Source organism: Paramormyrops kingsleyae, chromosome 11 (genome assembly GCF_048594095.1).
Source record: "Paramormyrops kingsleyae isolate MSU_618 chromosome 11, PKINGS_0.4, whole genome shotgun sequence".
NCBI lineage: Eukaryota > Metazoa > Chordata > Actinopteri > Osteoglossiformes > Mormyridae > Paramormyrops > Paramormyrops kingsleyae.
Window position 1 is genome coordinate 5,627,893 of NC_132807.1, and position 16,369 is coordinate 5,644,261.

A 16,369-nucleotide genomic window follows, 5' to 3' on the forward strand; every position below is an offset into this window, starting at 1 on the left:
TGAGACTTAATATGAACATCTTTCTGGTACATCCCATCTCTTTCCCTTGACGAGGTCTGATAAAATGGTTATAGGAGAGAATTGCTGAGAATATTATTTTCCATCAGGCCTCGTAACTATGACAAATCTGGGAGATTTTAAATGAGAGACATATGGACAATATAATTGAAAAGATAACATGAATTTGATTTAACGAGTAATGACACTTTACAGCAATGCCTTTTTTCTCTACAGTTGATCTGAGTAATGTGATGTCGATTCTAGCCCTAGTCTGTTTTCGGTCTTGGTCTTGGTCTCGCCTTAGTGTGTTTTGGTCTTGGTCTTGGACTTGGACTTGGTCTTGGTACCCTCAAGTCTCGGCAGTGTCTTGGTCTTGATACCCTCCAGTCTTGGCAATGTCTTGGTCTCGGTTTAGGCGGTCTTGACTACAACACTAGTTATAGCCCGCATACGCCATACACTGAGCTTTATGTGTATTATGTGATTTGCTCCCCCGCCCCGGTTCCTGTCCCATATGTGAAGCAGATAACATGTTGATGTCATCACAAAAGACATGGCTGCTCTAACAAACTACTTACCTTAGTTTCAGTTCTACATTTTGTTTTTCTGGGTTGGTGAAGGAGTAGAAGCCCAGGGTGGCGGACCGGACCGGACCAGAGCAAGTACCACTTCTAGTCCTTAGTCAACTGTGACACACTTAAGTTGAACCCCAACCAAACGTTCGCTGCAGCAGCCTCTTCTAGAGTCACTCCCCAATCTCCCAGTCAGGTGAAGACCTCTCAAAGACATCACCTATGTTTTCAACACCCTGTCACGTTGCAGTGGAAGGTGCTCAGCACACAGCTGGAGTACGAGGAAGATCCTTCAGAGTGTCTGTTGGCCTTGGAGCCCATCCAAGCCTGCAGAAGCTGAAACCTGTCAAGCAGGGCACCTTCTAATGCTACCTTTGAAAGCACCGATCTCTGGAGCTCATGGAAACATCTGGAAGAAAGCAGCCCGAGCTGACTAGGAAGACTGAAGAAAGATCAAAGACAGGGGGTCCATCGGGTGGGAAGGATGATGATCTCAGAAAGACGGAGATCAACAGGCGTGGGACTGGGGGAGGAGGCGGCAACACAGGCCTGAGGGGGCAGAGGAGGAACGGAGACCAGCTGGGGAGGAGGGCAGAAGGGGTGCATGCTGACAAAGAGGATGGTCATGGACGATCATGATTTTAGGTCGCAGAACAAGAATCATGTTGCCATTTTCCATTGCACCTCAACTCTAAAAAGGATGGTAGAGGCTAAAAGTATCCTTTAGCCCAGGGGTGGGCAATCTTATCCGCAAAGGGCCGGTGTGCATGCAGGTTTTCGCTGCAACTCCCTAATTAGGTCACTAATTAGAGGACTGATTGGCTGAAGAATCCTCGCACCTGGGTTTGAACAGCTGACCTACAGGTTATCCCAAAAACCTGCATACATACCGGCCCTTTGCGGATAAGATTGCCCATCCCTGCTTTAGCCAGTAAAGAAGTGGGGGAACGTTCCAGAAGATAACATGGCCATAAAACATCTGATTTACGATTTGGAAATGCCCGCCATGCCTCGCCTGTTCTCACTCCGGGTGTGAGCGAGTGTGATGATGAAGATGGGCTGACACACACACGCTGACATAATGCCAGGCTGGAAGTTCTGGACAAGGGAAATACTAAATAAAGACAATTAACTAAAGGCAAATTGTGATAAAATAATCAAGGGACAAGAAAGCCTGGTAAACTGTCAGTCAGGAAAGATGTGCTGCTTCCTACTGACAAAAATCCAAACCAGAGATGCACAGGGCAGTAAGTCACGATAACAGACATACAGTGCCACCTAGTGGATTTCTTCTGGAACTGCATCAAGCCACTATATTATATATAATCCACCCATCCATTTTTTGCAGTGCATGGTCACTCTGTGGAGCTTTATTCCAGGATGCACAGAGCAAAAGCCAGGAAACACCCTGTAGGGGATGTCAGTCCAACACAGGGCACACATCCACACACATGATCACACACTACAGGCAATTAGAGATTCACCTGACTGCATGTTTTAGGACATGTGCAGATGAGAGTAGAGTAAACCACAAAGAACGGTGGACATTTGCATAGGTGGAAAGCTCAGGTCCAGAAAGTACAAATACAGACCAAGATTTTGTTTCAACCAACCAGTTGGGGGGGGGGGGGGGGTCCCTGATGAGTAGTTGTTTACCAGGGGTGGCGACATGGAAAGCCAGTTTAAATGACCTCCAGAAAGAAGAAGAACGTTATAGGGTCACTATAGACATATATCACTATAGATAATTTCTGAAATACAACCGAGTACTCAGCAATACTCATATACACTGATCAGCCATAACATTAAAACCACCTGTCTAATATTAGAGGTGGACATTTCAGGTCCAGAAAGTAAAAATCCAAACCAGGATTTTGTTTCAACCAACCAGTTGAGTATATAGAGCCACAGTCACAGAGTACTCAACTGGTTGGTTGAAACAAAATCCTGGTTTGGATTTTTACTTTCTGGACCTGAAATGTCCACCTCTGTCTAATATTGTGTAGGGCGCCTGATACACCCAGGGATGGGAGAAGGATTCTAACATATCACACAATAATGGTATTTCATCTTTAAAAAAATACAATATTTGCGTCTAATATTGCATTATTTTGCTAAAATTCGTAAAATCCTATTTTTGCAATAGAAAGACAAGGCCTGGTACAAGTTTACATCAATATAGAGAACATTGCATTCTTGCCGTCCTTACAGGACATATAGTACACTGCTTTTCTACAAGGATCATTACGGTAACTCAACGCTAGACCACGTGATTTGGTGTCACACGATTTTCGGTCCGAAGTGCTTTTCTGCATTTTCAGTGTTCCTTTTGGTTCCGGTATTGTGATAGTAAACATGGCGGCAGAAGGAGATGTGGATTTGGACCTAGAAGCCGAAGAGAATTGTACTGGAAAGCCAGCAGAAAAACCTCGTAAACATGACAGCGGAGCTGCCGACCTAGAGCGTGTCACCGATTATGCGGAGGAGAAGGAGATATCCAGCTCCGACTTGGAAACCGTAAGACTGGGCACACACGCGTGTGCTGGATAACCAGCGGCCTAGGCGGTGCCTGGGATACCAAGGGACACTTGAGAACCTCATCTTTGTATACTGATTTTGAGTTACCATGGGGCCATTTACGAAAATTCATTCAAATTCTTAACATAATTTTACTTAACCCTAGTTTACCTGTGTCATACGTATAGTTGTTATTTGTTGTAGGGGAAATGGTTTTATGTGATTTAACGTGGAAGGTATCGTCTGTCGGTCTCAAGCTGGTTATAGTCTAACATGCGGCTTTTGGTCTGTAGGCTATGTCGGTGATCGGTGACAGGAGATCAAGAGAACAGAAAGCAAAGCAAGAGCGGTGGGTTTTCAGCAGTAAAGACATATCTGTCTTCTGATTCATATGTAAGTGGACTTAAGTGGATTTTTTTTCGTCACTCATTTTCCCCTCTTCCACTAATCCGTTTTTAGAGAAAAGGAGCTTGCAAAAGTCACTATCAAGAAGGAAGATGTGGAGCTCATAGTAAGTACAGAATTTTTTATGTGTACTGTGCAATATGTAAACCTTATTGCTTTTTTTAAGAGAACTGTGTAAGGTGATGAATCATTTATCAAGAAACACTTAACATGGAATTAGAACAGACCAGTGCCATAGACCTGCTGACCTACGACCTGTAACCGACAGATGGGGGAGATGGAGATCCCGCGGGGGCTGGCGGAGCGAAGCCTGCGAGAGCACATGGGCAACGTGGTGGAGGCTCTGATTGCCCTCACGGACTGATGGACGGTGGTGGACGGCTTTGCTGTGCAAACTTCGCTCTTTCGGACATCCGCATTTTCTTGTCCACCTCTGTAATTTAATACACATAATGCATTTTGTTTGGAAGGCTTTGTCCACTATTAAGAATTTTCCATAAACACAATGTTGCATAATTTTTATATGATTTTTTGGAAACCACATTAAAGTTTGGTTTGAAATTTCTGTAGTTTTTGAAGATGTGTACTATTTGGGAAAAGTACCATTGCCGTGAGTTAAAGGTTACATACTAAGAGCAACAACAGTAAATATATTTAGTTTTTATATTTATATGGAAAATATTTGTGCAGACAATAATAGTTACATAGAATGAGGTTCTGTTATGGTAAAGTTAGCAAATCTTAAAGATTTTTTTATTGATCTGTAACATTTTACCTCAAGGTTATTTGAGAAAACGTGAAATTAAATTTAGGAATTGAACTTGATTCACAATTAAACATGCAGGAATTTCCCCTGGGATTAGTAAAGATTGCATTGTATTTTGTCCATCTATCCAGTCCAATTCTGAGGCATAATGACCGTTTTGTGATGAGTCACAACCTCAATTTGGGAGCCTGGGGTTTCTACACTTCCACAGAGAAGAATATCATCAACCTTCATAAAACTAGTAGTTTTTTTATACAGTAGGCAGCTTTGTAAACTTTCAGAGCTGAGCGAGTATGTTGATATGGCTGTTTCATGTAGTTTGTGTTTGGTAAATCTCGATCTGTTGGTCCGTCTTTGTTTCTACCCTCACCTATGGTCATGAGCTGTGGGTAATGACCGAAAGAATGAGATCACAGATACAGGCGGCCGAAATGAGGTTTCTCCGCAGGGTGTGTGGGCTCTCCCTTGGAGACGGGGTAAGAAGTTTGGATACCCGGGAGAGTCTCAGAGTAGAACCGCTGCTCCTCCACATTGAAAGGAGCCAGTTGAGGTGGTTTGGACATCTGGTTCGGATGCCTCCTGGGCGGCTACCCGGAGAGGTTTTCCGTGCATGTCCTGCAGGGAGGAGGCCCTGGGGCAGATCCAGGACTCGCTGGAGGGATTATATCTCTCAGCTGGCCTGGGAACGCCTCGGTGTCCTCCCCGAGGAGCTGGTAGAGGTAGCTGGGGAGAGGGAGGTCTGGGTATCTCCTGAAGCTGCTACCCCCGCGACCCGGATCCCGGACAAGCGGGTGGTGATGGATGGATGGATGGATAGCCATGAAAAATACTCTTTTGCTCTAAAATTTGACAGCTGTACCCAGCTTCTACTTATAGAATTAAATTTAGCATTTAAACAAAGCAGGAATATAGGCTACATTTTAACAGTTGTCTTAATATAACCCTGTAGTGGAAATGTGGTTGGAAAGTAGATTATAAATTGCATAGAATATTAGTTCATTTAATTAATTACAGAGACATTTTATCTGCTTTTACTTTAATTTTTAATTGTTGTTTTACTGTCATTACGAACGACAAATGTGTTCTGCATTTTATTCTGTGGTGTCCAGTGGATACAAATGCTCTGCCATCACAGAAATGAACAAATCAAGATGAAAAATACTATTTCCACTCACAAAGTAAATAGCTATCTAAAAACTTAAACACATTTCATCCGTAACGAACGCACCATCAGCTTGTAAATGCTTCATGTCGAGTGGTGTGTAGACAGCTGTCACAGTACATTAAACATCGAGGTGCCTTTGAATGTACAAATGGAGCCGTATTCACTGGTGGCAGAACGGCAAGGAAATCCCAAGACGGGGAGCCTCCCGACGGGAGAACCGTGTGACGTCGGCCATCAGACCGAGCGCCACCCCTCAGATCTCGATGCCCCGCTGCTTGAAGAGATGGGCCAGGCTTCCCTCCAGCGCCATGCTGGACCCACGCAGTCCACGCACCACCTCTGCCGCCCATATAAAGTACTCCTGAACCCGTTCTGCAGTCCAGCCTAATGGGACAGTGGGGGGGAAAAATATCTGAAATACTGGCAGAATAATAACATGAAATGCAATCCACAAGATCTCCAGGGCTCCCCAGTAGGGGACATAAGTTGGCCATGGATACCCTGGCAGATTCAGGGGGCCCAGCGCTTTTACAGGATCCCCAAAATCTACCGTTGGGGCCTACTCAACAAAATCCCAGGGTGACGTTTAGTCAGAGGGCCCAGAATTTCTAGCTACCCCGCACCCCCAGTGACTGACTATTGAGTTACGTTGATCTGTTCAAAACACAAACCAATATCCATGTGTTAGCGGTGGGCAGAGCAGAACCAACACCCACCAACAGGAGTGCAGCGGTTGAGGTCCCTCAGGTTGTATAGCTTGTCGGCGAGTTTGACCAGCTTGGCCTGATGGCTGCAATGAGGCGCGTGAAGCACCTGCTGCCTCTTCCTCTCCTGTTTGGGCAGCGTCTTGTCGTCTGTCACTTCCTGCACGATCCTCGCCACCGTCGGCCCAAAGGTGGCCTCCAGCTCAGCTAAGCTGGTGTCGGTGTCCTCCACCGTGTCATGGAGCAACGCTGCCTTTAGAAAGGGCACAAACACAGAAATTTTACCCTTTGCATTGCTGCAGTTTTGGGATGGTAGTCGCTTTATCCAAATGAATCTTTCCTTTAGCTCCCTTGGAAAAAGGGCTCAAAGTGAAGATCAACTTGTCACATTTCTGCATGCAGAATAATAATTAGGCGAAAACCTGACGGCAAGTTTCGAAGAGAATAAACTAAATCCAGCTCTTATTAAATGACGAGATGTACAGATTCACCTGAAGAACTTCAATGTCAGTTATTCCACCCTCCTGGCTTAAAATTCTGGCAACCCCTACAGGAAAACAAAGAGGTGGGTAAAATGGCAAAGGTTACTTTAGAAAGAAAGAAAAAGAAACCATATATTACATTTATGAAATCAGTTTCTATTTGCCCTCGTTTGAACGTCAGCGCCCTTCGAAACTCGTGGGATTTACTCCCACCTATGGGGTGATTGATGTACGGAGTTTCCTCCGGGTCCTTCCGCCGCTGGTTTCTGTGTTTCTCCGCTGCGAAGTTTACGGTCTCCAGTAACAAGGCAGACTCCGAATTCATGTTTTATCCCTAAGATTTGGCCAGAAACGCCCCGCAACTGTTCGTAACGTATTTTCAAAAATTACCGAGAAGTCAAGCCCTGGTTAAACGCGGCGCCTTTTAGTCCTTCCAGCATCCAGCGTGAAGCTGCGCTGACGAGGTTCAGACCCCAGGCGAACAAAAAGGCCGAAGCGAAAGAGATTTAAATGATTAACAAACCAGTGAGCAACGACTTCATAGACGATACGTGATCGCGAAATATACAAGCCAGGTAGACACGTCTAAGGGATAATTCACAGCTACGAAATAATCCTCCGAACAAAGGTTAGTCCCCGAAGTGTGGCTGATTATTTTTTTATGACATGTCCTACCAGGTCACATATGCAGCCTTTCCGGGTGTGTGAGCTGGGAGGCTGTCAGACTGTATCAGTGCAGCTTAAACCTGCTTCCGCAGCCGCCTGCCTGATACTAACGTAACATTCCGTTTATATTTATATATACAAAGATACACGCGCAGTGTGCATGTAGATCAATATGGTGCATATTCTGCATTTTATAATAACCTGTTGGGAATAGATGTCTCGTAATGTAACAAGGATTGTAAATCTGCATTTTCAATCAACCCTGGTAAGCTTTTGTTCGTTATGACTTTATTTTATATTATAATGTTATTTATTTTGTTTTCTTTGTTTGGAAATAATATGCTAGTTGACGTGCGAATAATACGTTTAAAATTACTGGGTCATACGGTGTCTGTTTCCTTCTGTGTAAAGTCGGATAGTGAGATAAGTCATTCAGACATTTGGAATTAAAGTATAAAATAATAACAGAGCTGCCGACTCTCATGCATCCGGCGTGACCATCACACTTTCAGATTCTCACGATCACGCAAGAAATCTTACGGCAAATCTATATTATTCCATTAAAAACTAAAATTAGCTGCACCAAAAGCGTTGGGGTGGTTTGCAAACCCGGCAGACTATTTGCACGGTAATGAAACTGTTACATACATGTAAATGCGTGTGCCTGTGTATGCAGACTTAGGGTTAAGGTTATTGAAAATTATTGAACTGAAAATCACAAGTCAGTCAGTTGACCAAACTTGACAACCCTGTAATTAGCAGCCAACATAATGACACCCATTACTCGAACAGCATATATTATTACTCAGCATATAAGTGTAGTAATATTAGGCAGGTGATCAGCATGGCTGGCTGGAAGGGCAGCCTATAATAAGCATTATATTGTGTTTAATGTGCTGTGCATTGATCCGCATGTTAGAGCTGCAGCCCCGAGATGCTCCTTCATACTGCCGCTGCTGACTGAGGGCCGTCAGCCGTCCAACCGCCGCCATGGCGCACAGCTCCAGGAAGGATGCCCCCGACCTCCCCGACTTCTCCCTCCTCAAGAGGATCGCCAGGGACCAGCTCATCTACCTGCTTGAACAGGTAGTTATCCAAATCAGTAGGCTAGGGCAGTGTTTCCCAGTCCGGTCCTCGGGGACCCAGAGACAGTCCATGTTTTTTCTCCTTCCTAGCCCTGGGAGCAAAAATGTGGACTATCTGATAGAGAGCTCGAAGGGAGCAAAAATGTGGGCCAGGTGTGGGACCCGAGGACCGGACTGGGAAACACTGGGCTAGGGCTCCGACCTTTATTGTGCTGAACGGCAGCACTGATTTCGTGCTCTGTTGCAAGCTACCGGGCAAGAAGGACCTGTTCATCGAGGCGGATCTGATGAGCCCCTTGGATCGGATCGCTAATGTCACGACACTCAAAGTACGTGCTGCTTCTGGGCACCTGATGTTTTGTATAAATGTAGGTAGACTGAACATACTATGTGACACATGGTAAAATGTACGCTTTCCTCACATGTGATTACAGGAGCATGAAGTGGACAAACTTTACAAGGTGGATCACAAGCCGATTTACAGCACGAGCGATCAGTGGGTCTTACCTCCTGCATGTGTACCTCTGCTATGGCGGCCGTGTGTTAAATGGAGCTGATTGTCAGTATCAAACACACTGTAGTAGTTTTAAAACATGTATTTTTTTATTTTTTATTTTTCAAAGATTGTGCTTTCTTATTCGGCCCCGGATACAAACTGTGAAGTGGATCGCTGGTGAGACAAACTCAAATCTCGTACTTCGTTTGCTGTTTAAGCAGTTGTGTAATTTTTAAAGACTGATATGTTCATTTTCAGACATTGTCAATGCAGACAAAGCTGCAGGGAAACTCAGGAGTTATAAGATCATTTTTAGCCCCCAAAAGGTAAAACCCTTTTTGTATTTTCAATAGTTTTTGAAAATATATTAAAAGTGCATAGTATTAATTTGAGTGTTATTGGTCAAGCGTTTATTATTAATGAGTAACTATTCACAGCAAATGCCTTCCGGTCTGTTTTTCGTTGTAGTTTTACGCATGCGAAGCTGTTTTGGAGGAGCAGGGAATCTATGGTGGTAGGTGACCACACAGTTCACACATTATAGTGCTGGAAAACCTCTGTATGTGCTCCCCAACGCACCTCGCTCTTTTACAGATGTGAGTACCGATGAATGGGCTTTCCATTTGCTACCGCTGGATGACGACATCATCAGTCTAGAGCTTCCCGAGTTCTTCAGAGACAACTTCCTAGTAAGGGTTCCCTGAAAGCCCATTCTGGAGCATGGGGTATGTGGCACGTGTCTGCTGCGGTCATCATGAAGGCTGACAGAGCTGCTCTTCTGTTGGCAGGGGGGTGACCAGCGCTGGGTGACGACAGCAGGCAGTGCCCTGCACCTTCTGCACTCAGTCTACGGGCCTTTCTCAAAGGCCTACGGGATCGGCCGCTGTGCAAAGGTCGGTCCTGCACACGGCAGTCAGGGTGTCGCTCGGCGACAGCCTCTCTTTGGTGTCATGCTTGCAAAGGTCAAAGAGATGTGGTTTAGACCACATCCCCGGTTCTATCGCTGAGGAACACTGTGTGGATCCTTGTCTCTCGATTGATGTAGATGGTTTATGAGTCATGGAGGGAGCAGGGGAAAGAGGGCGAGAAGAAAACCCCCCAGTCGGAAATCGGGACCGTCTTCCTCGTCGACCGAGGTACCGATGCTCTGCTATCGTGCCACAGGTTCCGTGTGAGTCTGTCCTCTGATCAGCATCACAGCTGTCTACTCTTTCCTTACTCCCTCCATTCTGCCATGTAGATGTGGATTTTGTGACTCCCCTCTGCTCTCAAGTAGTTTATGAAGGGCTGGTGGATGATATTTTCAGGATTAAATGCGGTAGGTAACAACCCCCTGTCAAGTACTTCTCTGCTAAGTTTGTGATTCAGTAATACAGTTTTGATGGATACCATACAGAACCGTGTAAAAGTGTGGAATATTTTAAAGAAATACACAAAACTGTGCTATTCAAATGCAATACATCAATGTTAGAAAGAGATTTTTCAGTGCTTTTGCCAATATATATATTTTCTCTGGAGACCCCTGTAAATTATATATTTAAAAATATGTTTATATATATATTGTCATTCTCATATTTTCAGAAATCATACTGGTTATTAATTTTAAACAGGTTTCTCTTTTAATTGATGCCCTGACATGATATTAATGTCCTGTTTCTTTTTAATGGATAATGTGCATTTTTTCTTTATTTCTAGGAAGTGTTGAGTTTACCCCAGACGTCACGTCTTCTGAGAAGAGCGTGAAGGTGATGCTGAACTCCCAGGATAAGGTAGGTGTCCCCTGGCAGTGGCCGGACTCTATCAGCCCCTGTCTGCTGGGTCCCCTTTCCTAAGATGTCGTGTTCCAGGTTTTCGGCGAAATCCGGAATGAGCATTTCTCCAACGTCTTCGGCCTGCTCAGCCAGAAAGCCCGAAACCTGCAGACGGCGTACGACGTAAGTGCGACTCGCGGCAGGCAGCCCGGCAGCCGCGCCGGAAATCGGCTACATATCTAAACGTTTTGCTGTATAAAACTTTTAATCGTTTTAGTAATTAGTTGTTATTTTTGTGGCCTTTGCCCAAAATTTAACTAGAAGAAGTGCTTTGAACCATTCTTAAACCAGGGCCACCTGTGGCCTGTACTACGAAGCGGGGTTACTGGCTTATCGGGGTAACTTGTGATATTTAAGGTAGTCTGGGCAAAATGTAAGTGAACGAATATGAAGTCCATTTAAACTGTGGTACCTTAAATCCGACAAGTTACCCCGATAACCCAGTAACCCCGCTTCGTAGTACAGGCCACTGAACTGGCAAGGTTTGTTTTTGCTTTTTTTTGGGGGGGGGGTTCTCAAATAATTTTTGGAGGGTGCTGGTAGCTAATAACATGCTTTACGTAGAACTGATGGAAATGTCAATGGTGCATTTTTGCTAAATGTTTCTAAGGACCCCTGGCTGAAACCCAGTAGAGAAACAGGACCAATCAAAAGTCTGGACACACCTGCTTTTAATTGTCTTTATTTTAGCTCCATGCCTTTGCTATTTGGCTTATAGTAAAATGCCTCAAGGCAACAAAGCAATACATATTAAATATTGCAAAGACCAAAAGAAGCGTTTGCACCAAAAGAAGCATTCAGCATATCTCCCTTTCGCTTCGATGACGGCATTGCAAACTCTCTGCATTCTTTTAACTAGCTTCCAAACATAACCACCTGGAATGATTCTCCAACAGTCCTGAAGGAGTTTCCACACGTTCTGGACACAAGTTGAATACCTTGCTCTTACTCTTCTATCCAACTCATCCCAAACCAGCTCTGTAGGGTTTGGGTCGGGGGATTGTGGGGGTCATCTGTCACAGCACTCCATCTCTATCTTTGTTCACAAGATAAGATTTATTACATAACCTCAAGGTATGCTTATGGTTGTTATCTTGTTGGAAAAATCGATGATTTTCAGTAGGTGTGTCCAGACATTTGACTGTATAATGTTGGAATGATTTTGCTAAGCTACTTTTAGGTGAATGAGGAGGTCAGTGTTTTTGAGGCTCTAAGAATCTCTGTTAGGGTTTCCATTCCTGTGGAGCGTTAGGGAACCTGAGTGCTGTTACTGTTCATTCTTGTTTGCGCAGAGGCGGCGTGGGATGGACATAAAGCAGATGAAGACTTTTGTCTCCGAGGAGCTCAAAGGGTTGAAACAGGAGCATCACTTGCTGAGTCTGCGTCAGTTACCGACCTGCAGGCATGGGAAATCGTCAGTGGTCTAGAGGGTATATAACACAAGTTGGTTTACTTTTCACCCTCCAGATATTGGGGCAAGTGAGTCAATGATGAAGAGAAAAACTAAGCAGGATTTCCAAGAACTGCTGAAGACGGAGCACTGTGAGTTTACAGAGATCCATGTGGATTTGTTTCAGATTTGTCTTCCTTTGCTTGCTTTTGCATGTCTAATTTCTGATTGTACAGAAAATGCACAAATTATATAAGCATAGAATAAACTTGAATTTGTTGATGTTGATTGGATAATCTCGCCTTCCTCTACTCATGCCTATGTCAGCATTGCTGGAGGGTTTCGAAATACGGGAATGTATCTCCTACATTGAGGAGCACATCAACCGGCAGGTCAGTGTGCGGTTGAGAGCCTCACAGCCAGGTGGCTCATTATAGCCGCTGTGAGTTTGTTTTCAGTGTATGCAGTTAGTCCATAATTTCATTCCACTGCTGTCTTTCATCTCGTGACTAATTGTCCCACCCTGTTGTTGTAGGTCTCCATGATTGAAAGTTTGAGACTTCTGTGTCTCTTGTCCCTCACTGAAAATGGTGAGTCTCAGTTACGGGTTTCCATCATAACTTTATCAAAATGGAGTCTGATATTTGTGAATGAGTCGGGCATGTATGTGTTTTCAGGACTATTGCCCAAAGACTACCGATCACTCAAAGCCCAATATCTCCAAGTAAGTTTCAAAATCCTGAAATGTCCATGAGTATCATTTTACCGTAAATTAACTGTGTCCGTGTGATCCATTAAGGACTGGGAGGTCTTATTCTGAAGGGAAAATATGAGGAATATGTCATACCGTCTGTGTGCTCCTGCTTTCAGAGTTACGGCACTGAACACCTACTAACGTTTGCCAACCTGAGGCAGCTGGGGCTGTTGGTGGAGCAGCAGGCGGGGGAGACCCTCACTGTCATGGAGAGCAAAGTGGGCAAACTGGTCAACGATAAGACCGTAGGTGAGGAAGTGAGCGACGGGGTCGAGCTGCAAGGGGTGGGGCTGTATGGGGAATGCCATTCATTTGACCAGCGTTAGCGGCACGTATATCGTGGTCCTTGCTCTACACAGACATGGCTGGCTTCTTCAGCTAGGAACACTTGGCGCTTAGTACAACGACAATGTTTTCCAGGAAAGTTAACTGACGCCTTTTCCTCCCTGGCAAAGAAAAGCAACTTCAGAGCACTAAGTAAAAGGCTCGCACTGGTGAGTGGACTTTTCTGGTGACCAGCCGTATGTGCATAGTTAGTGGCACGATTAAACCCACCCCCCCCCCCACTTGATCACAGGTGCCCAAGACCATGGAGGAGTATGACCTTCGAACCCCCCGGGATATGGCATACATCTTCAGTGGTGCCTACATTCCCCTGAGCTGTAAATTGATAGAGCAGGTAGGCCCTCGTGGTGTACTGTTGACTCACTCATGTCGCGCTAACGCTAACATGGCTGAGATTATGATGTGGCTCTACCCACACTGTATCCCAAAGGTCCTGGAGCGTGAGGGCTGGACCGGCCTGGAGGAAGTGACTCGGCTGCTGAACGGGAATGAGTTTGTTGGGTCAGGTAGGCTGGTTCGGCCTACTATGTAGATCTCCCTTTAAAAATCCACAATTACAGTTGCCCCTCCAGATTTATGAATTTGACATTTGCGGTTTCGGTTATTGATGAGCTGGCTAAGGACAATTAAATGGGAACATTTTTAGATGCATAAGCCAGAAATTTATAAACAATACTGAAAATGATTTGGATCACATAAAATCATATGTAAATACTAGTGTTATTATATTTTACATTTGGGAAAAAAAATGTGTGATATACACAACCTGGCTTTGGCACCGTGTGTATCTTGGTCTCGGGAACCAGCCACACACGCTGTGACAAAAATTAACTTTTAAACTTTTCCGTCCCATTAATTTTGCATTTGTTGACCCAAGTATAATTCAGGAATTTCACATTCACAGGGATCTTCCACCCCCAACCCTCACAAATGTTAAGGGGTGACTGTGCTACATTTAATGAGAAACCGATAAGAAAGCAGATTTACTGGAAGGTGCACGGACAGCTTCTGTCAGCTGAATATATACTTGAAATACACTCCGCTTCATTTTTCCAAATGTTTGCTGAAGGAAGCTTGGCGTAGATGTAGAAACATACCAAATGGACTGGAGCACAAATTCACATTGGCAATAACATGATGTGTATTCTCAGTAAACACTCACAATAGCATTACGCACATTAACAATAGTATTTTACTCCCATGTTATAGATTTTTTTCCCCACTAATAAATTGTGATTATTCTGATCTTTGTTTTGTCTGTGCTGACCTATAATTTGCTCATAAAAAAAATAGAGAAATCACGTCAGTGATGTTGGCAATCATACTTGATGTTGACAGTGAGAGGTGCTCACTCTCTCTCTCTTCTCGATCTTCCTGTCTCTTGTGATCTCTCCCTCTCCCTGTCTCACCCTCTCTCTCTCTCCCTCTCTTTCTTGTGATCTCTCCCTCTCTCTCATGATCTCTCCCGCTCTCCCTCCTTCCTTCTCCCAATCTCTTTCTCTCTCTCTCTATCCCCCACTCTCTAGCTGGTGGCGGATCGGAAACGGGCCGCACGACAGACTCCCAGCGCATCATACTGGTCATGTTCCTGGGTGGCTGCAGCTACTCTGAGATCTCAGCACTGCGCTTCCTGGGCAAAGAGAAAGGTGGGCAGGCTGACAGGAGGCATGACAGGATCCTGAGACCTCCCTGTCTTTTCGGACATTTTACTCCATAATTAAATTTCATTGAATGACATGCATGAGCTGTGACTGGTTGGAGCCCCGTCCTGGGCTATTCCCTGCCATGCGCCCATTGTCTCCAGGATAGGCAGGATAGCAGTATAGAAAATGAATGAATGAATGAAAAGAAAATATGTGTAAGACACAAGATCAAATATCCAGTAACTTAATAGATTATCAACTAGTAATTATCAGAATTGCAGCAGAAGGGAACAGAGTTCTGAATCACATGGCCTATCCTTTCTGAAGGGGTTTCAAGAGAAAAATTTTGTATTTTTTATACGACATTTGTAATACCAAATCAGTTATGTCTCTGGAAATTTAAAGATGGAAGGCAAGTGTAACAATAATGCCATGCCTTTATTCTGTTTTAGGGTATAAATTCATTGTGGTGACAACAGCCATTATAAATGCTGCCAGGCTACTGGAGGCCATGTTGGACAACTATGGATAAACCCAGAGTGCTTCTTGTGTTTGCGACCCGGCAGAAGGAGGACTGTCTTCTGTTTAAACTGGCCTCACAAACAAACTGATGCCTGATTTTGCCAAGATTGGGTCTGAAAGATAAAGTCGACATTCTGTTATTCAAATAATACTAAATGTTTTAATCTATCCTGCTGCTTTAACAGTGTCTGCATTTTCCGATTCTACAATCTGTATGAATGTATTTGTTAAATTACTTTTGCATAAATGACAATAACCACATATGCAAATACAGCCAAATTTGTTATCCCCATTTATAAACATATCATATTAATTTCCAGTATAGAACTGTTACATGTTACTTTCCTGAATGTAATTAAGTAAAAGTCTTCACAAACAAATTTTGAATGTTTATTCTCATTTTACAGGAACATAAATCACATTCGAGCTTTTCTCTCTTCTTAAGCACTATTAGGACAGGATTAGTTTTACCTGGGGATGTAGTGCAATTGAGGTAATTACCGACGATGTCCAGCCGACGAGGTAAATTTAATCTAGTCCGAATTTGCCATGTCTGTAATTTTTACAAGCTTCCGGGGTGAAAATTAAGTAACTAATTTCCTTTTGTATTTCAGCATACACGCATCGCTTTCGGTAATAGTATAGTAATCTCGGTATTAGGATCATAACGGCATGGCAAAGCTTTTGCAAGACGGAAACATGTATACGCTAAAAACTATGCCTGAATGGGTACTGAGTTTTCCCACATAAACGTCTGACAACCACCTACCCAGTTCTGGTCCTGGAGGGTGTGTTTGCAGATTTCCCTTCTCAGACACACCTCCTAAAGCTGTTAATTAGCCGATGAGGATGTTTGAGCAGGGAAATTTGCAAACTGACCCTCCAAGACCAGACATACAGGTTTTCAGTCGATGCAGGAAAGGAAAAGATATGTTTTTATTATGTTTGATTAGTATGTCTATAATAGAGGCATAGGGCACCCAAAAATGAAAATTCTGTTGTCATTTGCTTTCCAGACCCGCTAACTCTGACCTTAACATCAACGG

At 44.1% G+C, this 16,369-nt stretch overlaps 3 protein-coding genes across 5 annotated transcripts; 2 read left to right on the forward strand and 1 right to left on the reverse strand.

Moving 5' to 3' along the window:
* Positions 1–2,886: 2,886 nt before the first annotated feature.
* On the forward strand, positions 2,887–4,059 carry LOC111845066 (huntingtin-interacting protein K-like). The gene is made up of 4 exons (XM_023814156.2): positions 2,887–3,089; positions 3,383–3,438; positions 3,549–3,600; positions 3,763–4,059. Exons 1-4 carry the CDS (start codon positions 2,928–2,930, stop codon positions 3,856–3,858), a joined length of 366 nt encoding a protein of 121 aa, XP_023669924.1. The 5' UTR covers positions 2,887–2,927; the 3' UTR covers positions 3,859–4,059.
* A 1,220-nt stretch (positions 4,060–5,279) lies between these two features.
* Positions 5,280–7,272, reverse strand: hddc3 (HD domain containing 3). Of its 2 annotated transcripts, none has more exons than XM_023814155.2 (4): positions 7,135–7,272; positions 6,621–6,676; positions 6,142–6,382; positions 5,280–5,809 (listed from the first exon to the last, which is right to left on the reverse strand). In XM_023814155.2, the coding sequence occupies exons 1-4, from the start codon at positions 7,151–7,153 to the stop codon at positions 5,679–5,681; spliced, it is 447 nt and encodes a 148-aa protein (XP_023669923.1). In that variant the 5' UTR covers positions 7,154–7,272; the 3' UTR covers positions 5,280–5,678. The 2 variants fall into 2 exon arrangements, with proteins under 2 accessions (XP_023669923.1, XP_023669921.1); XM_023814153.2 differs by lacking the exon at positions 7,135–7,272 and adding an exon at positions 6,825–6,964.
* vps33b (VPS33B late endosome and lysosome associated) lies at positions 7,100–15,703 on the forward strand. Of its 2 annotated transcripts, none has more exons than XM_023814152.1 (24): positions 7,100–7,239; positions 8,197–8,363; positions 8,611–8,691; positions 8,797–8,858; positions 8,986–9,035; positions 9,117–9,184; positions 9,327–9,372; positions 9,453–9,547; positions 9,647–9,751; positions 9,904–9,994; positions 10,099–10,176; positions 10,554–10,627; positions 10,706–10,792; positions 11,962–12,052; positions 12,137–12,211; positions 12,387–12,451; positions 12,595–12,649; positions 12,737–12,783; positions 12,930–13,062; positions 13,234–13,307; positions 13,391–13,492; positions 13,589–13,664; positions 14,685–14,804; positions 15,254–15,703. In XM_023814152.1, the coding sequence occupies exons 2-24, from the start codon at positions 8,268–8,270 to the stop codon at positions 15,331–15,333; spliced, it is 1,851 nt and encodes a 616-aa protein (XP_023669920.1). In that variant the 5' UTR covers positions 7,100–7,239; positions 8,197–8,267; the 3' UTR covers positions 15,334–15,703. The 2 variants fall into 2 exon arrangements, with proteins under 2 accessions (XP_023669920.1, XP_023669919.1); XM_023814151.2 differs by lacking the exon at positions 7,100–7,239 and adding an exon at positions 7,280–7,542.
* Positions 15,704–16,369: the final 666 nt, after the last annotated feature.